We start from the raw sequence: 24,292 nt of genomic DNA on the forward strand, positions 1-24,292 counted from the left end.
GGAAGACCATGCTTCAGGGTGGCCCCTGTGCCTTACCTCATGAACAACAGTGATGATCTATGGTTCTAATTGCAAACAGGCCGTCACTGTGCAGCCACTCCTGGTCATTCTCAGACACCCACAGTGACGCAGACAGGGCCCATCACTGACTCTGACTTATGGTGAAGAAGTTACCGCTGTAACCCTAAGCCACTCTTGTTCCTTTCAGGCACTACACTACTTCCCCTGGGCACAGGGGCCCTCAGTTGCACCCCGGAGCCTAGAGCCAGGAAGTAGGAGCAAGCTGGTCTAAGTACTGAACCTTGGCAAATCTTAGCATGCTCTCCTGAATCCTTTGGGGTCTGTTCTCTGCAGCTTCTTTGCCATATATAGTCACTCAAAACAGCTCTGCTCTAGGATAGTATTTATTTTTCCTTGGCAAAAAAGTCAAATGCTACATTTTAAAAAACAGAAAATCTCAAGACAATCAAAAGCATCACAGGAGACGGTCTGGCAATGGCACAAAACATCCTACAAGAGTTTTGTTTTTTTAAAACACACAAGTCAGTTTAAAAAGACAGAAGTTCTGTGAGAACTAAGACATCTACAGCCTGTAGTTTAAGAATAGAAAAAAAATTAAGACAAAAGATTCACAGCATCCAGCATTTTGCTTAATTTCCTGTTCATAGCACCTATTTCTCTAGATTATAGGATGATTATTCTAAAACCTGTGGCATATGCTGTGTCCTATGGTGGGCCTGCCGCTTCCCTCCCCAGCAGTCCCTGCCATTACAAGAATACTCTTTTGACACAAAGAGAAAATGGAAGAACTGGGGAGCAACCAAGAAACTGGGTGCAGGCCCGTGACTGCACTTCTCAGGACAGGTGCTGCGGGGCAGCACTGCAGGTCTCCGAGTACCAGGGTGGGGAGAGAGAGCTTCCTTTCCACATGATGTGTGAAAGACAACAACTGCCTTGACAGTCAGTTGCCTTCAAGTTAAAAAACAAAACCTCACACTAAATAGTTTGAGAGGAACAAGCAAATTACCAATCCTATCTACGCTGTCACATGCAGTGATGCTGGCACAGCCACCTGTCACTACCCTAGGAATGAGCCAACAGAGCAGGAGGGTGACTTCCAACACTAAGCCCTGCTGCACTGAGAGAACAGGTCTCACACACAAAGCACTCACTACAAACCACGCCTTCCTGGACAGAACAAATTAGAAAATACCAGCAAAACCCCAAGAATGGAAACGTTTCTCCTGGAAGTCATGAATGGCCACCATGTCGGGCTTGAGACTGCCTGCTCTTGGCCAGATTAGACCCTGTCAGAGGCAGGAGACCGTGGAGAGGATTGTCTTTACCTGGACTGTGAAGTTGCCTGCAGTCCCCAGATGCACACGTTAGCAAAGCAGTCTGGGCTGAGCAGACAGAAGGTTAGGAAGTGGAAGTAACGTATACGTGGGCATTCTTGCTTGGGTATACACAGGTGGGAAGCACAGTAGGCCTGGATCAGTTTCGAGTCCTGGGATACAGCCTCCTCTCCCACCCTGATACTCTAACTCAAGGGTTTTTCTGGTGTGTTTGTTTCTCTTCCTACAATGTCAGACCTTAAGAAGGATACAGGCTAGTCCCAAAGCTGGACTCTGAGTAAGGTTGTTTCTTTTATAAATACTTTAATTACAGATCATCCTCACTCCAAGTAGTATCAGTGATGCAGCACTACCAGGCACACAAGTTTACGCACACTCATGTGCGTGCAGACACACACACACAGACACACATGCACACACACACAAGGCTCCCACACTTTCACAGAAAGTTGGACAGCCACCACACAATTATAAAGGGGCCCTACCTCAGTGAAGTAAGGGTGAGAATGACTTTGTCATTTCAGTGTAAAGAAGCCAGAGGAAGGAGAGTGTTGTCACTTGAGGAAAATAAAAAGAGGGATTTGTAACAGTGTTTGCTTGAGAAAGCAAAAAAGGGGGAAAGTAAAATTCTAATTACTGAAAACTGAAAACAAACAAAAAACCCAGAACAACAAGCCACCAACCAACTAAGACCGTCCCAGCTTTTGGATTTCTGCATAGAGTCTCTTCCTAGTAACTGCCTGAACCATGGGCACACTGTGTTTGCGTAAATAGGAGAGCCTTCCACAGCTGGGGAAATCAAAAGACCAAACAAGGAAACTGAGGGTGGAAGTTAGTGTAAATCTGCATTTTGGGAGAAAGTTAGTTGTCATTAACTCCACAGTCCAGCATAGTTTCCATGGAGCCCAGAAGGGAGGGGGCCCCCTGCCACAAAGAGTTTCGTTCCGGACGAGTCGTAGCAGTGGGTGTAAACAGCATTGGGGAAGAAATCAATGTCCGAAAAGTAATTCCTCCAGGTTTCATCATGATTCTGTGGGAAGAGGAGGAGACTGTTAGCATCTCTAGGAAGGAGCGAGAAGGGACAAGAAGGTCTCTGGTCTCTGCCTAGGCATGAGTTCTATCAGCGGCCATCACACACTTGGTTCTCAAGGAAACTGGCCTCGATTTTACCAGGTAAAGAACTGTTATGGGAAAGCAAGTCTTCACAGATAGCTTTTCAGAATCAGCCTTGTTAATGGTAACTCTGGCAGCAATGGCCGAAGGTTCCTTAGCCTTCCTACTCTGTGGTCACCTGGAGAAAATCTGAGGCACCAGCATATTGGGCCTTTCACTTTTTTGCAACCCTCCTCCTCCAGTTTACAGAGAGCTGGGATTACAAGCATCCATTTGCACCACCACCTTACAAGGCCTCTTTCACCCAGAGCCAGTGTGCAGACACAAAGGCAAAGTCAGGGAAGGAGCCTTTTTCTGCTCTATGGAACGCAAATAGCAAAAAAGCAAGGAGAGAAAGCATCAATACCAGTGAAGAGGGTGACTGGAAGGCAGACAACCCCTCACTGAAACGCAGCCATCCTCTCAGGCCTGGGCTTACTCACCAGCCAGCCCTTGCCAGTAGTTAGTTTCAGATTCTCCCCTGCGAGTCTGGGCTTGGACCCATAACAAGCTGAGAGCCTCTCTTCCAAAAATCTCTGAGCTCGGATGTCATAGAACAGCAGGGAGCCCTGCCCTGTGCCCACAGTGATAATGTGTTCATAGAAGCTCACTGATCGAATTCCTGAGAGAGAAAAATGCAGAGCAATCAGAGGGTATACACCCCAAATATCAGATGGTACTATGCTAATGGTTAAACAGAACTCTCTGCTAATAAGTCAGATAACTGGGAAAATCCACATTGTTTTTTTTTTTTTTTTTTTTTTTTTGGCCAAAGAATGTAAGTGTGTCTGGGTTCCTTGGGTTCCACACCCCTGAACAGCACTGGCGTCACCTTTCATCATAACGATTAGCTCTTCTCCATCACACTGTATACACTGTAGCTCACTATTCTTCTCTTCATATTACCAGAACCACAGGAAGTACTGGTGTTAGTAAGAGAAAGTTAACTTCTTTGGATGAAAAGGAAAATACATCTGCTGTATCTGTGGATTAAGTCCAATGGATATAGGTGTCTCCTGACGCGTGTGTGTGGAGCTAGGGACCTTTGTGAACTAGTATTTCTTTACACAAGCTATCTCCATTAACAGTAACCAAAACCTTTTAAAAACCAGGTATGATGGTGTATGTCTTTAATCCCAGTACTGGGGAAGCAGATCTCTGTGAATTCAAGACCAGCCTGGTCCACATACCAAACTCCAGGCTAGCCAAGGATGCCTAGTGAGACTTTGTCTCAAAAAACAAAACAATTATGACAGTGATGATAATAAAACTTTTCATTGTACACCATTGCAGCTAATCCTTGTTTATTCCCCAGCTTTCAATATATCTGCTATTAACCACTTAAAATAAATCCTACAGCAGATGAGACGGCTCCAGTAAGGACTCTTGCTACCAGGCCTAAGCACCCGAGTTTAATTTCTGTGACTCCCATGGAAGGAGAGAGCCAACTTCTCAAACTGTTCCTTGACTTCCAATCAGCAGCACAGTGTCCACCTTCCCTAGCAATAAATGGGGAGAGAACCAAACCAGACAAGCCCACCACCACCACCACCACCACCACCACCACCACCACCACCACCACCTGCTTTTGTGTTATCTACACAGAAATAACACTTTTTGGAAAAGAGGTTAAACTGTACCCCCTACTACTCCTCTTAAGATTCTCAGGATAGCTGCATCTTTATATGAGAAAGGGGACAGAGTGACAGAAAGAAACAACCTTTAACTTGGACGGTCTGAAGACTTCACTTCTCCCCATCTGTAACTTACTTAACCACTGTGGGCTCAGTCTCACCGTACATCCCTGTCTAGCCTGGAACTTACTATATAGACTAGGCTAGCCTCTTCCTATCTGCCTCCTAATGCTGGGATTAAAGGCATGTGCCACTATGCTGGGTCTATAGGTTGTTTTGTTTGTTTCTGTTGGTGGTGGTAGGGTTTTTTACTGTTTTTGAGACAGGACATCTCTATGTAGCTCTGGCTGTCCTGGAACTCATTCTTTAGATCAGGCTGGGCTGAAGCTTAAGTTCTGCTAGCTTCTGCTTTCTACATACTGAGGCATGCATCTTTAAGCCTACTACTTCTAAGTTTTTAAAATCATGCGTGTACTGTGTCTGTCTGTGTGCAGGTGTGCAGCAGGTCACGGATGCCAACAGAGTGACAGATCCCTTGGAGCTGGAGTTACAGGAAGTTGTGAGCTGTTTAATATGAATGCTAGAGCCTGAACTCAGGTCCTCTGGAGTAAATAGTCTTTGTTTTTTCAAGACAGGGTTTCTCTGTATAGCCCTGGCTGGCCTCGAACTCAGAAATCCGCCTGCCTCTGCCTCCCAAGTGCTGGGATTAAAGGTGTACACCACCATTGCCCGGCTGGAGTAAGTAGTCTTAACCATTCACTTTTCTGATCTGCTTTCCACAGGATTCTTGGTGGGGGAAATGAGTCATCAGAAAAAAAAGTATTCTGAACCCTTAAAGACAACACCAGCACAAGTCTCTTCCACTGAGGAGAGTGAATAATGGCTCTTAGAATATGCAGTCTGGGCAGAGGCTGGGGGTATGGGTGCAGCTCAGCAGTACAGCATTTTCGAGCAAGCACAGATCCCCACTCACTCATCAGAACAAAAACAAATATTTTCTTGTTTTAGCTCAGGTAATTACGGTAATTAAGTTCTTATAATTGTTAAGTGTCATACCGTACACATATTTTCACATATGTACATATTTATCATCATATCCAAAAGTGGCATCATGCTCTTCTGACTCTCCTTCCACACCAATCCAACGTCATTTAGTACCAAAGGGTTCTATAGCCTGAACACTCTGTTGCCACACGCAGGTAATTAAGTTCCTAGAGTTGTTACCAAATACTTACGAATGCGACACATGGATCACTGTTCTTGTTTGGAAGTCAAAGAAGAAACAAAAGGTGAAAACCATTTCAATCTAGCTAGCTATAAGCCTGAAGGGACACACAGGGACTTACCACTGCCTCGCTCCCTGGAGCAGACAGACTTGACGTTGTACGATGGCTGCCGTGGATCCAAGAAGGAGACATGCGCTTGAGAGCCCACCGCATACACTGACCATTCACTACCATAGGCCAGACACACGTTTTCTCTACAATATGGCAATTTGGTGGAAAGGAGCTGAATAGAGAAGATACACACATTCATAACAGCATAAAATAGGCATTATTCTTGTGTTACTTCATCTGTGAGCTTCCTTTACACACAAACTACCTAAGTCAGGAACAAGACAAAGCCTTCTAGGTTAGGGAAAAGGGAAAACTGGAATTAAATAATCAGAATGTCAGGAAAAGCCAAGAACTATAGCTTATTTCTAAGAATGAGCCCAGGACACGAAGGCCTAGTTTCACCCTCTTCTTTCTGCAAGATTAGTTGAGTTGCCATTCTCCTTGTTGCTCTTCAGATAAAGGGGCTCGTTCCTAGATATCCTCAGCCAGTTTCCCAAAGGAATAAGAACTGTATGCCAGAGAGAGAATCCCCACAGGATAGACTCCATCCCAGGTAACCTGAGTCACCTTTGACCCTCGAGGACTAGAAAATCTAGTCTCTACCTGCTGTACGTAACCATGCAAGGCTATTGGAACACAAAGCTGCCATGGCACAAGGGAACTGTCAATTCCCTGAGCCATTTCCTCTTTATAAAAAGCTTATTACATAGCCGGGCGTTGGTGGCGCACGCCTTTAATCCCAGCACTTGGGAGGCAGAGGCAGGCGGATTTCTGAGTTCGAGGCCAGCCTGGTCTACAGAGTGAGTTCCAGGACAGCCAGGGCTATACAGAGAAACCCTGTCTCGAAAAACCAAAAAAAAAAAAAAAAAAAAAAAAAAAGCTTATTACAGATATTATAAGCAGCTATTATAAGCAGCACAGGCAAGACAGGAAGAAATGACCTACATATATACTTTACTGTACAAAAAAGTTGCTAACAAGTATTATAAATAAATCTGTTTTCTTAATTGTGCTGTTGCAATCTTGAGTCTCATTAAAAGACTTTCCTGGAACCCTGGCACTGTGAGGCCAAGGGAAGATCCCAAGCTTGAGAGAAGCCAGGGCTACCCAGTGAGCCAATCTTTCTTTTGTTTGTTCGTTTTTTTTTCGAGACAGGGTTTCTCAGTGTAGCCCTGGCTGTCCTGGAACTCATTCTGTAGACCAGGCTGGCCTCGAACTCAGAAATCTGCCTGTCTCTGCCTCCCAAGTGCTGGGATTAAAGGCATGCGCCACCACTGTCCGGCGAGCCAATCTTTTTAAGAAATATAACTAAATAAAAAACATTGGGATGGGGGACTGAAGAGATGGCTTAGTAGTTAAGAGCACTGATTACTCTTCCAGAGGTCCTAATTCCCAGCAACCATATGGTGGCTCACAACATCTGTAATGGGATCTGATGCCTTCTTCTGGTGTGTCTTAAGATGGCTACAGTGTACTCAACATATGTAAAATAAACAGATCTTGAAAAACAAAACAAAACAAAACAAAACAAAACAAAACAAAACAAAAAACCCAACAACAACAACAAAAACCATTGGGATGGCACTTCACATTTGTAATCCCAGCATTTGAGAGGCTGAGGCACAAAGATTACTGGTTTCAGGCCAACCTGAATTACAGAGTTCCAGTCTAGCTTTGATAACATAGTAAGACCTCGTCAATCAATATAAAATCCCAAACTGGGTATAGTAGTGCATGCCTTTGATCCCAGCATTTAGAGGGCAGAGACAGATGGATCTCCAAATTCCAGACTAGCCTGATCTACAGAACCAGTTTCTGAGCTATACGGAGAAAGTCTGTCCCCAAAAATGAAACAAACCAAAAATCCACTCCATTTTCTCACCATCTAACAAGATTAAGAGACTATTTTAGTTTGATTAATTTTCAGTTGCCAGGAGCTCCTAACATTCAGGTTTTTCCACCTTGGCAACCTTACCAGATAGTCACTCTATAAACCAGTACTTAAATATACTGTGAACAAGGCACTAATAAAAAGGGGGACTTTCCTGAGTGCCCTGCAATCTGAGTCCTCTCTGAAGACAGACTGGTGCTACAGTGGGGAGGTGAAGTCGGGGAGGACCAGGGGTTCTAGGTTAGTACATTCAGAGCCAGTCTGTACTGAGAGGAAGGAAGGAAGGAAGGAAGGAAGGGAGGAGGGGAGGGAGGGGGGGGGGGAGGGAGGGAGGGAGGGAGGGAGGGAAGAAGGAAGGAAGGAAAGAAGGAAAGTCTTTGCTTGCTTAGGCATGGCGGTGGCTGTTGGTATTTTCCAGTCTTTGAGAGGTTCTTTAGAGGCAGGAAGGAAGATAACAAGTTTAAGGCCAGACTGGAATAAATTAAAAGGAAAGCACCCCAAACTCACTTTGCCTCAAGAGAGGCAATACCTGACTCATAACTTCTTCGTAACTCTACTCCCAGACCTTGGGAGAAAGGTATTTTGGGCAAGTCTACTCTGACTCTGGGAGAAGGACAGTATTCGAACCCTATGGTAAATTATATAAAACTACCAACCCATGTTCTCACCTTAGACAATGTATTTTCAGCCTTCCAGAGATGAAAGTAGCCATCTAGTGATACTGCTCCCAACTCCTACAAGAGCAATGAAAAAGAAGTTACTACATGACCTGCAGCAAACCCAAGCCCCACAATACGCAGGGGAAGAAGCCGAGAGCTGGGGCTTCTCCTGTATCAAGGATGCCAGTAATGATAAGCTCACACCATCATGGGCTGCAGCCACATAGTATATTCAATTCCACAAGCACACGAACATACATCTGTGTGTGGCAATGTCCTTCCCGTGCTACTCATTTCCCTGACATCTTTAAGACAGTTAGATCACAGCTCAGGTGCAGTAGGTGCAGAGAGAAACCTACTTCTAGTGACTCACCTGTCAAGCTGGGCCCTCGTTCATGTGGTGAACATACACCCATGCACATATGCACACAAGACACTCATACACATATATGTATTTTTTAAATGAATCAAATTGTGTCCTTTTTTTAAATTTCGAAGAAGCCTGTCTGCTCTCTGGGCTGAGTTCGGTCTTGGATTCTCCCTACACCCTCACTGTCAGGTGGTCTGACTCAGTGACCAGTGGGAAGTGTGAGATAAAGAAGGCAGTCAAAATTGGAACCTAAAAACAAGGTCAGTATGCAAATCAAACCCAAAATAGAACACCCAAAAAGGCACTTGCAAATGAGGCAGGGTCAGCTTAGAGTGGTCCCCAGGAAACTATGACCACCATGTTCTACCCAGACAAATAAAGCACAGACACAGGCTGGGCTTCACAGCCTCAGCTGCAAGCACTCACCAGCATCCCTCAGCCTCTAAAGACATGCTGTGTTACATGCCAAGTTACACAGCAAGCCACTGCCTTGGAGGGGAAAGGATAAAGTCAGAAGGGACAGACTTCTGAAACTCCCTTGGTGAGTTCATACCTTGTTCTTGTTGTTGAAGGCTAAAGCCCGCACCTTGCAGTTGTCCGGGTTTGTATCCTCCTTGGGGATATCCTTTAAGGCCTTGTGAGTGATGTGAGCATACACAGGGACGGGTGACACGTTATGTCTTGCATCACTTTTGGTCAACACATCATCTGTCACCTCCCAGAGTCCCATAGACCCATCCCGTGAGCCTGCAGAATAGGACATTCACAGATGTCAGATATAAGTGACCCTCCACAGTAAACTATACAGAAAACCACATGGGCCTTTCATTTCAACAACCAGCCTGGCACTGAAGCTTGGCTACACAGCCCACCTCCAACACAGCAGTATTCTTTAAGACATATTTCCCTCTGTAACTTAGGCTGGCCTCAAACCTGCAGCAGTATGCCTGCCTAGCTTCCTGAGTGCTGGGATTACAAGCATAAGCCATCATACTTAGTTCAGATTTCTTCCTCTAGACTTTTCCCTCCAGAAACATCTGTTTATATTCAATTCTAGGGAGGTCCATGCGCTAATTTAAAGAGATGTGCCTAGCTCTGCCTTCTGAGTGTGGGATTAAAAGCATGCACCACCATATCTGGCCAAGAATAAATCATTAGTGTTGGGGCTATAAACTCGATAGAGCACTTGTCTAGCACGCATGGAAGTCCTGGGTGTAATCGCCAGCATCATGTAAAACCTGGCATGATGGTATAATAATTGTGATCCAAGCCCTTGGGAGGTGTCCAATATCAATCCTTAGTTACAGAGTCAACTTGAGGTAAGCATGGGCTATATGAGAAGATCTCATATAAAAAGTGTCCGGTTTTTGTGCTGGGACTATAATTCAGAAGTAGATTAGTTATCTGAGCACAAGGACTTGAGCTGTTTGTTTATGACCTCACTATGATCCCCTAGCTATCCTGGACCTCTCTGTGTAGAACAGGGTAGCTTCAAACACAGAGACCTGCCTGTCTCTGCCCCAGGAGTGCTGGATTGAAGGTGTGCCCCACCATCTTTGGCTCCTGAGTTCAAATTTAAATAACAACAAAACTCATCAATTATTTTCCTTAGTAAATAAGCAACAGGGAACAACAAGTTTTCTTTTTTAGAGCCTCTGCTCAGCGCTGAGTCCATTCCCAGGGCCTCACACATTCAAAGTAAGCTTCCCCTTGAACTTTTCTCTGAATGTACTACAAGACCAAGTGCTGTCCCTCTGCAGCAGCACTGAGCACAGGCTCCGGTCAGAGACAACTCACAACAGAAGGCTCACACAAAAGCACACACTGCCGCTCTTCTCTTCCACTCTTCCTATTTCAGTTTTTGAGACCAAGCTGGCCCATGAACTCCTAATCTTCCTCCCTTTGCCTCCCAAGGGTTGGAAAGAAAGACAGAACAGATACTAAGAGTAGTCCTCTGATCTCCGTATATGGGATGAGAATATCACACACAAAATAATCAATCAATCATTAGAAATATAAGGTAGAATGACACACAAAATCTCCTAAGCTGGGTGGAGTGGGTACACTTATAGTAAGCACTTAAAATTCTTAGGCAGAGTTGGGCAGTGGTCCCTCAAACCTTTGATTCCAGTACTCAGGAGGCAGAGGCAGGCAGATTTCTGAGTTCGAGGGCAGCCTGGTCTACAGAGTGAGTTCCAGGACAGCCAGAGCTACACAGAGAAACTCTGTCTCAAAAAACAAAAAACAAAGAAAACAGCTTAGGCAGAAGGACTGCTGCAAGTTCAAGACCAGTACAGACCACATGAGTTCTAGACCAGCTATGGCTACAATGTGATACCCTGTCCCGTTTCCAAAAAACAGTAGTGGTGAGGCGCATGAGGTAGTGGAGTCTGGGAAATGAAACTGGGTGGTAAGGGTTCCCCGTCAGCATATGCATGCCCTGATTTCAACCTAGTACCACCTAACTAATGAGTAAATAAAAGTAACCAAACCAGGCACTCTGCTTTAGTGGTTACTTTCTATCACACTATCCCTCTTAACACTGCCTTTGCCACACCAAAACTTCCTAAAGGAGGGCAACTTTACCAGACACTGCCATAGTATCGCTGATCCATGCAATAGAAAAGATCCAATCCTTGTGTCCATCCTTAGAGGGTAAGTGACATGTACAGAGAGGAAAAACAAAAACAACAACAAAGATTAGTAAAACAAGAGCTACAATGAATTCTTCTGAAAAGCACAAAGGTCTGACTGAAAACATCTTGTAAAAATTTTAAGTATGAAAGGGCATAGTTGCATATGCTTGTACTTTAGGCAGCTGAGGCAGAGGAGATCCTGCCACAGAACAACAGGGCCAGCAAGACAACTCAGCAAGTAAAGGTGCTTGATGCCAACTCTCATGATTGACGTTCTCAATGTGTTCTGACCTCCACATGTGCATCTATACACACATATAAATAAATGTAAAGCAACATCAGGCAAAGAAAAACGTGGGTCTCTGATGATCTTAACTTGTGCGGTAAGACTCCACATCTGGGGAGAATCAAAGATAGAATAAACCTGGTGGTCCTGCAGACAGTAAGAATGCCAGAGGGGCACACAATGTTAATCCTAGCACAGGGGAGGCTGGAGGAGCTCATTGAGTTTGAGGCCAACCTGATTTACACAGGGAGCTCCAGGATAGCCAGGGCTACATACCCTGTCTCAAAAAAACAAAACCCAAAAACAAACAAACAAACAAACCCCAATACCAACAACAAAAACAGACTATGCAGAGAGCAAGGCTTCCAGCTTTCTACCCTGGAGCCATGTCTCTTGCCTGGAACACTCCCATGGCTGGTACTAGCAGTTCCTTTAAGCGGCCCCGCTCACATCTCTCACTGAGGCTTTCTTTGACTGCTCTCTGAAACAGCATCCCCCTGCAGCTTAGTTTCCATCCCTTGAGCTACTGGTACTCCTCCTCTACGGCATGTTGCACTGGCATGTCACGGAGACTGACTTGTATGATTCACATACTGATTTACAACACACCACTCAACACTATACTGAAGGCAAGGGCTTTATTAATTTCATCTATGCTATACTTCTGGAGCCAAATGAAACCCGACTATAAATCAGTCGGTAAGTTTATTTTCTGACATGGCAATGAGAGAGATGTGGACCCTCTGAACTGAAAAACACACTGCTATTGGCCACAGGGATCAGCTATTTTGTCCCTTTTATTAAATGTATGTGCTGGTTCTTATTTATGGGATCCCAATCTCCACCCACTCTGCTCTCTTCCACCCGTCACCCCCATTTCAGGAGTAACCTGAAAGCCACCCTTTTCTAGGTAAGGAGAGGATCTATGTTTTAAAACAAGGTTACTTCTAACTACAACCAATGGAGAAACTTACATCACCCACACACACAGGATCTAACGTAGGCAGGCGGTAGATGGCAAGACTGTTTGGGTTGTCTCCTCCAGTGGCTAGGAGTGTTCTAGAAGGATTCAGTTCAATTGCATGGATACCACAGCCCTGCTGAGTCACACCTCCAGGTTCCCGGTCTTTCAGAATGGGAATCTTGGTGATCTGGCCTGTCTGGACATCCACAACAAAGAGCTGCAAGAGAGAAGGGGCACATAAAACAATAGTATCTATTTAATTTAGTCAACACTGTTAAATTATCCTTGGAGAGTTTGATTAGAGTCTATTATAGCAGACCCTGGGAACTTTCATTGTTTTCTGTTTTGAAACAAGGTCTCACTGTGTAGCCTTAGCAAGCCAGGAACTCACTATGTAAAACAGCTGGCCTCCAACTAACAGAGATCCACTCTCCTCTGCCTCCCAAGTGCATATGTAGACCAATCTGGCCTTGAGGTTCAGGTCCACCTGCCTCTGCTGAGATTAAGGGCATGTGCTTCCAAACCCAGCAGTAATCTCAACTATTAATGGCATGGCTAAGGCCACTAGTCCTATGAAATATGAAAATGAGTTAAGTTTAATATTCTATGTTAACAGATTAGAAAGTATTAAATGCTTTCAATGAGGGTGTTATATCACCTTCAATGTGCCAAATCTCACCTGATCTCATAAACTAAGCAGAGTTGGGCCTGGTTAGTACTTGGATGAGAGACCACCTGGGAATACTTAAAAGACAGTACTAAACTTTGCCCAGGCTTAACATGGGGTTAGTCCTTTCCTTCCACTGTGGGTTCCAAGGACTGAACATGTCTTCAGACTTAGAGCAAACGCCTTTGCCTACTTGGCTGCTTTGCTGGTCTCTTCATACTTATCAGTACTACAAAGATCTGGCACAAAATGTAGTGGCATACACCTAGAGAGGGCCCAGTGGTTAAGAACATGTACTGCAAGACCTTGCTTGAGTCTAAGCACCCATGTAAGGTGGCTCAGAAGTATCTGTAACTATAGCTCTAGGGGATCTCCTCTGGCCTACATGCCATCTTCATTAACATACAGTTATACCCATACACTTGATTAAGTAAAAGAAACCTTAAAATAGTAGTATACGGTTACTTTATTGATTAGTTCTGCAAGGTATTTAAAAACTGATGTGATTTGAAATGCAGAGTGCTCAGGCAATCACAATCATACCCACATCTTCTCCTTCGTCCTTGCCGAGCGTCTGAGTGCCTCATGTAGGGCAGCACACACTGCCTCTTCACAGGAAGCACAGGGACGCGGCCCTGACGCAGATCCCTGCTACACACTAACCTACTGGGATCCGAGCCAGAAACTGGCAGCACAGCAAGGGAAGCCTCAGGCTCTGGCTCCCTGAATCTTCCCTTCGAGGACAGGAGGAAGAACACGCAAAGGCTGTTGCTGAGGAAAATATAAGATTATAAGCAATGTATGTAGACGGGAGTGTGAAGACATATAAATGCACCCACAGGACAAAGGTTTTCAAAAGGAAAGAGAACCTTACAAAGTTACTAAAACCGCAATATTCTAAAATGGAATCTACTACAGAAAGAAGAGCAACAACAAGACAAGAAGATAAACAACTCTGGGCCAGCAAGATGGCTCAGTAGGTAAACCATATCCTGTCAAGATCCCCAAGAACCACATGGTGGAAGGACAGAATCAATTCCCTCAAGTATTTTTCTCGATCTCCACATCCACACAATGTTGACTGAGATCTTGACACTGACATTAAAAAAGGTGGGCGGAAGTGGTACGAGCCCTTAGTCCCAGCACTTGGAAGGCAGAGGCATGCAGATCTGAGTTAGAGGCCAGCCTGGCTCTACAGAGTGAGTTCCAGGACAATAAAGGCTACACAGAAATACAAGTGTCAGATAGACAGAAGAAGCCAAACTAAAGACACTAGGGAGTAATGGAAAGAGCCAGGACTAAGAAACAGTCCTGCGATGTTCCAAGAAGGAAAACAGGCTGTGTTAGTCATCCATCTCACTGCTGTAAGCAATGAGCCCAAGAAGCAGCTTACAGGGTTATTTTGGCTCACCATTCCCAGGTACTGTCTTTTTTATTTATTTTTATTATTTATTTTATTTTTTTGGTTTTTCGAGACAGGGTTTCTCTGTGTAGTCCTGGCTGTCCTGGAACTTACTCTGTAGACCAGGCTGGCCTTGAACTCAGAAATTCACCTGCCTCTGCCTCCCAAGTGCTGGGATTAAAGTGTGCCACCACTGCCTGGCTATTTTTTTTTTAACTTTTTAAAATTTATTTGTTTGTGTAGGCTAGAAGTAGATGAATAGAGTAATACTCTCTATTCAGTAATTTCCCTCAGCCAATTTCAATGTCCCAAAGTTTAATTAACAGAACAGGGAAGCTGCCCTGAACTGAACTCAACACTTTGGAGCCCAAGTACTGTCTTATCAAGGAAGAAGACCATGGCAGCAAGAGCTTGAGGCAGCCATGGTCAGGAAGCAGAGATGAATGCTAGCTTCTTTTTATTCTGTCCGTTAGCTCACAATTAGAGTAGGCCTTTCTACCTTAACTAACCTCCCATAGATTAACTAACCTCCTGGTCATAGATTGCATACTTATTTGTGTGCACATTTGTGTATCTTACTTTGTCCCAGGCTAGTTTTGATTTTGTTTTAAAGACAGTCTCGCTATGTAGCCGTGACTGGCTGAACTGGAAATCAGTATGTAGATTAGGTTGGCTTTGAACTCAGAGATCTGCCTGTCTCTTAGTGCCCAGGTGCATTACTTTTGTCTCTTTGTTGAAACAAAGTCTCATATAACCTCGGCCTCAGAGCAGATAACCTTGAACTCCTGATCCTACTTCCCCAAGTGCTAGAAATATAGATGCATGCCACTGTGCCCAGCTTTCTTCAGTTCTCCATGGCCACAGAGTACTTTATCATAGAGACACAACTAGCATTTAATGAATACATTCCTTATTCTTCAAAATTTATGCTGCATCCATATTTTTAATATAGATATATAATCAAAAGTTGTGCACGGTGGCATACATATGTATTTGGTGCTTTGATTTCTACAAGGAACCAATGCCTCATCTTCTGGGAACAGTCATTTAATCAGTAGATGATAGAAGACTTTCACACCCCAACAGAGTATTTTGGTGTGAGGACTGAACCCTGAGCCTCAAGTACTTTTCTGTTTCCCAGAAACAAGGTATTTTTGTATCAATACAATGGTAATACATTTTTTGTTTTGTTTTTCAAGACAAGGTTTCACTGTGCAGTTCTGGCTGTTCTGGAACTTGCTGTATATAGACCAGGCTGGCCTCAAAGTCACGGAGATCTGCCTGCCTCTGCCTCTAGAGTACACGTACCACCACTACTCAGCTCAAATAATCATTCATAGAATATGTAATTATAAAACAGTGCTCAACCACTGCCTGGCTCACAGTATTATTATCTTAGAACTTTAAGAAGTCTTGGCTGGGCAGTAGTGGCACACACCTTGAATCCCAGCACTTGGGAGGCAAAGGCAGGCAGATCTCTGAGTTTGAGGCCTGCCTGGTCTACAGAACAAGTTCCAGAACACTGAGTGCTTCACTGAAAGACCCTGTCTCAGTAAAAACAAACAAACAAAAATAACAAAACCCAGCTTGGTTATGTGGATGTGTCTCTGACTCTCTTGCCCATTCTTGGGACCCCTTTCCTACTACTGACTTGAGGGATTGTGCCTGGTCTGTAACTTGTTATGTCTTGTTCCAGTGATATCCCTGGGAGGCCTGCTCAATGAAAAAGCAGTGAATTTGGGAGAGAGGGGATGTGTGTGTGTGTGTGTGTGTGTGTGTGTGGTGGGGGGAAGGGCGCGGATCTGGGAGGAGTGAAGGGAGAGGAAACAGGTTGGGATGTAATGCTGGAGCATTGGCTGCTCTCCCATCAGACCTAGGTTTGATTCCCGGTACCCACGTGATGTCTAACAACTAACTGCCTGTGACTACAGTTCTAAGAGATCCAATCCCACTTCTGACCTTCTGAGACACTCTGCACATGTGGTGTACATACATACACACACAAATACCCGTAGATATAAAAAGAAAAAAAAGCAAACAGCCAAGTGTGGTAATACCTGTCTATAATCTCAGCAATTGTGAGACAGGAGTAGAGGATCAAGATTTTCAAGGTTGCCTGGGTATACAGTAAGGCCAACCTGAACTACATAATAAGACCCTGCCTCAAAAGAAGACAACTTCTACTATTTCCAAGTATTTTAAGTTATAAAGACACAGGAGGACAGGACAGAAATAGGTATCAAGTATAGATTAGGGGAACAGGAACATTTGCATACAACTTTAATCCCAGGGTTGGGGAGGTAAATCAGGCAGATCTCTGCGAATTCAAGGCCAGCTTGGTCTACACAGGGAGCTCCAGGACAGCCAAGGCAAACAGAAAGGGACAAGGGCAAGTGAAGGATGAGGGCACTTAGCTTGCCACTACGGTTAAGGGCATGAGTTCTATCCCTAGAGCCCACATGGTGGAAGGAGAGGGCCAACTCCTGTCCCGACCTCCACATGTTCCCTGTGGCAAATATAGCACCCACTAACACACGTGAAATTTAAAAAATAATTAAAATAGATTTTTAACTTAAGAAGAGAGAAGTAGGTATCAATAGTAAATTTTTCAAAATTTTTACTTATGTTCTGTGTATGCGTGTTTTGTCTGCATGTGCCTGTGGCCCTCAGAGGCCAAGAGACAGCTCTCCTGGGACTGGACTACGAGTGGTTGTGAGCCACCATGTAGGTCTGGGAATCAAACCCAGATCCTCTCAAAAAGCAGTGAATGCTGCTCATTATTGCTGAGCCATCTCTCCAGTGCCAAGCTAAAAACACATTTTTTAAGAGTACATTCAATGATTAGTAATATGCTCATCTTCAAAATACTGTCAATAGATTATTAAAACAAACAGGAGAGATTTTTTTCTACTCCAAGCATCAACAATGACAGTTTCCTAAACCACAGGGCAAGACTGAAACCAGAAAAAGGAAGTCTTGTGCAGGCTTGCTCGTAGCACCTAGTTTTGAAAATGTTTTGTGTAAGACAACGTTTAACAGAAGTGAAATTTGCCCCCAGGCACCATAGTATTACTTCCTTCCTCAAAACTCATTAAAATTTTGCCTATGACCTTTATAAAGACACTACTAGTACTTATGGTATCTGGTAGTTTTTACCGTTTTTATTTTTAATGCTTTTATTTATACTTGGCAGTGGGTGCATAGCCCAGCTTGAGGCAGTCTGTTCTCTCCAGCACATGGATTTTGAGGGTCAAAGTCAGGTTGGCAGGCTTGGCAAGTTTTACCCACTGAGCACCCAAGAGTTTTTTCTTTTTTAAATGTATCATTATTATTATTAGTGTGTGTTGTAAGTGTGGTGTATGTTTCAGGGAGTGTGCCATGGCAGACATGTGGAGGTCAGAGAAATCAACTTTATGATGTCAGTGTTCTTCTTCCACCTTTTTGTGGGTGCTGTGGATCAGGCTTGGGCAGCTAGCATCTTTCCATTGAACAATCTCACAGGCTCATGGTTCTTTTTTTTTTTTTTTTTTCGAGACAGGGTTTCTCTGTGTAGCCTGGGCTGTCCTGGAACTTACTCTGTAGACCAGGCTGGCCTCAAACTCAGAAATCCGCCTGCCTCTGCCTCCCAAGTGCTGGGATTAAAGGCGTGCACCACCACCGCCCGGCAGGCTCATGGTTCTTAATGTAGAGTAACCTCTCTTTTAGATAATCCCACATATGTTTTAGTCCAGGGTCAATTTACTCACCATTCTAACATTACCTGTCTATTCACACTAGGTGAGTTGAAAACAGAGGGAGGGTTAGACAGAGTAATTTACCCAATTCTAATGTCTTCCCATTTGTACCCTTCTATTCCAATCATATCCACCTCTTTTAAAAACATAAAACACTTCACAGACTTGTGTGTCATCCTTGTGGAGGAGCCATGCTAACCTCTGTAGTGTCCCAATTTAAATATGTATACAGTGCTAAAGCAAATACCACACCCACTCTTTTGACTGTCTTCTTGCTTGTAACCATACTAGTCACATAGTTTCCTGATAAGATTTCCCCTCCAATTACTTATAACCCTTACTCTCTTTAAAACCGCTCCCCTACTCTCATGTCATAATTTTCCTCTCTTCTTTGCAAATGCTCATACCCTAAAATATACCACCAGGCATACATTTCTTGTCTTTGTTATAGAAACTTATGACATCTTTGCATTTTGTTTGTTCTGAGACGGGGTCTCAACTTGGAACTTTAGCAATTCTATTGCCTCGACTCCAAAATGCTACATTTGGATTTTTTTTAAGATTATTTTATTTATTTTATGTGTATGAGCACACTACCATTGCTCTCTTCAGACACACCAGAAGAGGACATCAGATCCCATTACAGATGGCTGTGAGCCACCATGTGCTTGTTAGGAATTGAACTCAGGACCTCTGGAAGAGCAGTTAGTGCTCTTAACTGCTGAGACATCTCTCCAGCCCCCCATCTGGATTCTAATATATGAAAAAGTATTTGTCTCTTTTCTACCTTCAGCCAGGTGCTAAATACTTCTAACTAAGTCAAAGGCTGGTACACAGCAGTTAAGCTGTCACCATCATGTACCCTAAATGATGCTCTGACATCAATTCCTGTCCTTTCTTTGAAGCCTCTTCTCTAAAACACTAGAAGCAGCAGCACACAGAGACAGGGGGCCTAAAACACATGTCCATTTGAAGGGATCGGGAGACTCAGAAGTCAGAAAAGGAGCAGAAAAGGAGGACAAGGTTGTTAATAAAAAAGAACAGAAAGAAGCCAACAGGAACATCTTCCCCTAAAGAGCCCAAGACCCACATCAGAGCTTATTCTTTCCTTGAGTGCCTCTTTGTCCTAACACTTCTAATTAAACATCTCTCAATTCCAACTCTGCTTACAGAAAAAAAAAAAAAGTAAACAAAGGGAGAAGACAAACAGTGAAAGGTGAGTAAAGTCATACATCTCAGACCTAAGAAAAAGGAAGCATAGTGGTACACACCTTTGATCCTAGCTCTGGGGAGGTAGAGGCAGGCAGATCTCTGAGTTTGATGCGAGCCTGATCTACAGAGTGAGTTCCAGGACAGCCAGGGAGGGCTACACAGAGAAACCCTGTCTCGAAACAAACAAAACAAAGCACAGCAAACAGCAACAGCAGACCAAGAGCCCTCCCGATACTTACTTACCGTGTTGCATTTCGTGCCACACACCACTTGCCTATGATTCAACCACTGAGACGCAAACACTTTATTAAGGGTCCCGAGGTGAAATTCTCTCTCCTTTAGGAGACTGGGAAGTTGTTGTGCTGCATAACCATGTAACACCCGAGAGTAGTTGGTTTCATTCTGTAGCCTGACTTCACGGTTCTTCAGGTAGTACACTAGGGATCTCTTCACTGGGGGGAGTCTTTTCCTTTTGTGCAGCGAATGATCCCAGCCAAACTGTGAAAGTCAACATTAGAAATCAGAGGTTTGGCCACTTTTCCTTAAGAAGTCTGACCGTCTTTCACTGAAATAAGGTTCTCATAATAAAGTCTACTTAGAAAATGGATAAACAGGACAAAAGGACTAAACCTTTGAGGAAAGTGGAGGGCTCAGAATATACACCCAGGTGTCTTTGATAGTTAGGAAACGATGTCCATATTACCGAACCCACCTGAGCTGCATTTCTACCCAGCCCCCTTCTCCCTCTCCGCCTGTGCACCCCGTAGAGCATAAAGGGTATAGCTCAAAGAGCCAGACTGGGGTCTCGGATCTTCCAGAGATGTACAGTCAATGGCCGCTGATCAGAACTCCGCGCGACTTGCGCTGCGGGCAGTTTTAGAATTCGAAAAATCAAATACCAACGGGGTAACCTGCGTCGGAATCCCAAGTCCGAGAGGCCTTCCTCTCCAAAGGGGGCAGTATAGAGATGACACCTGGTGTTTCTTCTAGGTGTCTAAAGAGCCAAAGGGACCAGCACCCAGGTTAGGAGACGGTTTCCTTGATAAGAGACCACGGGTTCATATTCCTAGTACCACGGGAAGGTCGACTTCGGTCTCCTTCCCAGTAACTTCGGAAGGTCGGTCGGTCTTCCGATTCCTCTTGTCTTCATTTTCTCCTTCCTCCAGGAACGAGGAGGTCCTGAAGCTCTCCCTAGCTGCAGACTTCCAGCGGAAGGCGTCATTTTGGAGTTTCCTTTTGGCTCCTCACCCTTCCGGCCCGCCTGCACGCCAGTACACTGCAGAAGGACCGGCCACTGCTCTACACTCCCGGCTCCGGTCCTTGTCCCGCCCTGGCCCTGGTTCCTGGCCCCAGCTGGAACGCCCTAAGCCCCTGCTGGGTGATGACCCAGGCCTGTAAGCCCTCACCTGCAGGCCCTGAGCGTCGCTCCCGGCTCCTGGCGAGGCAGGCGCTTTCCGCTTCCTGCTAACTGCTTTCCGGGCCATAGTGGGCAGCGCCGCCGTGGCCCCGCAGCCACATGGGGCGGAGGAGGCGAGGGGCGGCAGGACGGCGGGTCATGTACCGGGCCCTGGGGCCGCGCGCTTTCGTGCGCCCGGCCCGGAAAATGGCCCGGATCCCGGGCAGCAGCCGATCAAAATGAGGCGCGTAAATGGAAGGAGGGAAAATCTGGGTTGGGAAAGGGGAAGGGGAAGGGAAGGGAAGGGAAAGGAAAAGCAGGAACAAGCAGGTTTCCTACCGCCAGGTCTGGAAAGGACGGCGAGCGGCGAGAACCAAAACACCCCCTCCCACTCGCCCGCGCCCAGTCACTACTGCGCAGCCGCACATCGCAGCACGTCGCCACGGAGACACCGCCTAGACCAGAGGGGCGGGACTTAAGGGCAGCAAGGAGAATTGATGTCCTCGGAGAACTTCCGCTTGCTTCTTGCCAATGGCGGTTTTGCTGTGGCCAAGCTGTGGCCAAAGGAATCCAGCCTTCTGGCGGGGCATTTCCGACCTTAGCCAGCTCATCCTCTGGCATGCGGAAGTAAGCATGATCTGCCTCGCTGCGGAACCAATCTTGAACCTGTAACCATCATGGTAGGATTAAAGATATTCTAGACACCCTAATTGCCCCGATCGCAATCCGATTATTAAAAGACTGGACTTTACGAAATTAAAGTTTTCCTGAGAGCCTCATGCTGGAGAAGGAAAAGACGAGGGTACAGATGTTAGCCAACAGAGGAACTTGACTCCAGGAAAGATATTTCACAGTTCGGAAAACTTGTCAGACTACCTTCCCAGAGAAACTGGATGACCCGAGGATGGAGGCGACCACACCTTGACAAAGACTGCTTAGTTATGCATAGCTGTTGCCTTTAAGCCTAAACTAAACCACATGTCAGCCCTGAAGATGGACTTGGATAAGAAAATGTCGCTAGACGTCTTTGCTCTTTCCAATATGACCATGTTAAATCTCCCTTCTTAAAAGTTTTCCCTACAGCCGGGCAGTGGTGGCGCATGCTTTAATCCCAGCATTTGGGAGGCAGAGACAGGCGGATTTCTGAGTTCGAGGCCAGCCTGGTCCACAGAGTGAGTTCCAGGCCAGCCAGGACTACACAGAGAAACACTGTCTCAAAAAACCAAAAACCAAAAAAAGAAAAAAAAAAGTTTTCCCTTACACTTTGTCTTTTTAGCTGGCCCGTTGAGAATGAGTTAAGGCTGCTAGGGCCCAGGTTCTGACCCTTATACCTCAGAAAACATGTTTTACTCCTGCAACTAGTTGCCTCCCATTTAGCACTTTCCCCCAGCTTTCTCACAAACTATCGCTGTGCATGAAAAATTAGACACTGTAAGGGAGGCAGAGAACCCACTTCACACTCCTTCAAGATGGATCAGGGCAGGAAGGCAGCATTATGGCCAGACTTTCCCACATCAAAGTACTTTACTGGAGCTAATGGAGGCTGCCTCACATATCTGTGGCACAGGTCTCCCTACACTTAGGGAGTCCCCAGATTCCATTCTCCACTTCTCCTTTACATTTCAGTTCCCTATCCATTTTGACTCCTGTCTAAACCTCAAGTCATTCTCTTCCCCCCCCCCTTTTTTTTTTTGAGACAGGGTTTCAGTGTATAGTCTTGGCTGGTCTGGAACTCACCATGTTATATAAATCAGTCTGGCTTCAAAAGTTATAGAGCTCCACCTACCTCTGCCTCTCCAGTGCTGGGTTAAAGGTATGCTCAAACAAGTCTAATAAGCCACTTTCTTTCCATAAAATGTCACCCTTTTTAGGTCCCCAAAATTTGCTGTCAAAGTCACACTGTCCTTGTGCTTCACGAAATAGACCCAAAGCTATAATTCATGTCATTGCCTGCCTTTCTCTTAGAGCCCAGGCTGGATCTCCATTAAGGAGTGAAATCTTGAACCACAAAAAAGAGAGTGGTCATTTTTGGCATGTGCAGTGTGGACTGGCACTGATGACCAAACAAAGGGGGGAGGGCTTCGGGATCACCCTTGCCTCCATTTTCTGAAGATCCTGAAGGAATGTGAGTGCCAGCTTCCACTTTCCTCAGGCAAAGAAACCCTTGGAGGAAGCAGGATGCTCTTGCTTGAGGCTGACTGGCCTCAGGCTGTGGTGCCCAGTTACCTGCTGGTCCCTTCAGCTTCAGGCCTCATACCTCCAGGAAACTGTGTTGGCCCATCTGCAGTTCTGCCTACAAGAAGATTTGATTTGTTTTCCAGATTGAAATGATGTGCCGCCATCCCAAATCAGCACTTGCAACTAACCCCTAATACTACCTTGGGAGAGGCAGACCCATCTTTCCTGATTAGGCTTGTGTCTTCAGAGATAAACACATTGTGAGTGGGCAGGACTGTGGCAGCCTCCTTCTCTGAGTCTGTTCTGGTTCTGTCTTGCCTCACAATGCTCTAGATGACCCAGGAGTTCGCTGGACAAGAGTCTGGAACTCTTTGAGGATCTCCAGGCCCAGGCTGAGTGGGGCTGGACTCCTGTGGTCTTCAGTTGGTATCAGGATACACAGGACACTGGTGCAGGTTTGTTCTGTAAATTGTCCTGCTCACTGACACCTCAGGATTATCCTCAGATCCACATACTAGATCACCCATCTCTGTGGAAATGGGGTAGAGGTTCACTTGAAAGATTAAGAGTTCACAATTGCTTATTTTTTTTGTGCTGGGGCTCCAACTCAAGGCCTTTTTTTTTTTTTTTTTTTTTTTTGTTTTTCGAGACAGGGTTTCTCTGTATAGCCCTGGCTGTCCTGGAACTCATTCTGTAGACCAGGCTGGCCTCGAACTCAGAAATCCACCTGCCTCTGCCTCCCAAGTGCTGGGATTAAAGGCATGCGCCACCACCGACTGGCTAACTCAAGGCCTTTCTTTGCAAAGCAAATTCTTTACCACGCTGCTATGGCCTCAGCCTTAGAATAACTTTCAGCGCTACTGATCGAACCTAAGTCTTCTTGCATGGAAAATGCTAGCACTGAGCTGTAACTCCAACTCCCATTTTTTTAAACCTTTTGTTTTTCTTCCCCATTCTTCTTCTTTTCTCCTTTCTTTTTTACTTTTTCTCCCCCAGCCCCAATTCTCTAGCCAATGATGATGTTGAACTTTGGATCCTCTTTTATTATTTGTGAATCTATTGCTGCAGTGTGTGCCAGGCAAGGTCTCCCCCAACTGAGCTGCACTTCCCTTTGCTTGCTTTGTCTTGTTAGACAGGCTTGTACTGTAGGCCAGGTTGGCCTTGGACTTTTGATACTGCTCTGGCTTCAGTTTCCTGTGAGCTAGGATTACAGACATGAACCATCAAGCTTGGCTTTTCCTTCCTTAAGAAGTACTGTTTTTGTTTCCCAAGCTAGCTTTAAACTTCACATCCTTCTATCTAAGCATACCAAGTGACTATGATTACAAATATGTACCACAAAGCCTGGCTCCTACAATATGTATATATATAAGTATGTATATATTACATGTATATTTTTTCATGTGTCAGTAGGTGGGC

General features: G+C 45.1%; 1 protein-coding gene and 2 non-coding genes across 3 annotated transcripts; all 3 read right to left on the minus strand.

Annotated features, from left to right (window-relative positions):
• Positions 1 to 386: 386 nt before the first annotated feature.
• On the minus strand, positions 387 to 21,123 carry Dcaf12 (DDB1 and CUL4 associated factor 12). Its single transcript, XM_028779047.1, has 9 exons — positions 20,706 to 21,123; positions 19,543 to 19,797; positions 12,295 to 12,501; positions 10,985 to 11,045; positions 8,952 to 9,145; positions 8,038 to 8,103; positions 5,488 to 5,650; positions 2,951 to 3,129; positions 387 to 2,385 (listed from the first exon to the last, which is right to left on the minus strand). Exons 1-9 carry the CDS (start codon positions 20,781 to 20,783, stop codon positions 2,227 to 2,229), a joined length of 1,362 nt encoding a protein of 453 aa, XP_028634880.1. The 5' UTR covers positions 20,784 to 21,123; the 3' UTR covers positions 387 to 2,226.
• Positions 14,589 to 14,719, minus strand: LOC114630812. The gene has a single exon (XR_003712859.1). It is a non-coding gene; the product is annotated as a small nucleolar RNA SNORA36 family (small nucleolar RNA).
• LOC114630817 lies at positions 18,229 to 18,332 on the minus strand. Its single transcript, XR_003712863.1, has one exon. It is a non-coding gene; the product is annotated as a U6 spliceosomal RNA (small nuclear RNA).
• Positions 21,124 to 24,292: the final 3,169 nt, after the last annotated feature.

Source organism: Grammomys surdaster, unplaced genomic scaffold, assembly GCF_004785775.1.
Source record: "Grammomys surdaster isolate TR1022 unplaced genomic scaffold, NIH_TR_1.0 344, whole genome shotgun sequence".
Taxonomy (NCBI): domain Eukaryota; kingdom Metazoa; phylum Chordata; class Mammalia; order Rodentia; family Muridae; genus Grammomys; species Grammomys surdaster.

Excerpts from the sequence above, each read along its gene's own strand:
- Dcaf12 (XM_028779047.1), bottom strand. The coding sequence starts at position 20,783 with ATGGCCCGGAAAGCAGTTAGCAGGAAGCGGAAAGCGCCTGCCTCGCCA. Across the intron at positions 9,146-10,984 it reads CGATACTATGGCAGTGTCTG|GCTCACGGGATGGGTCTATG; the intron begins GTAAAGTTGCCC and ends CCTATTCTGCAG. Across the intron at positions 5,651-8,037 it reads CTGAAAATACATTGTCTAAG|CTCCTTTCCACCAAATTGCC; the intron begins GTGAGAACATGG and ends TTCTCTATTCAG.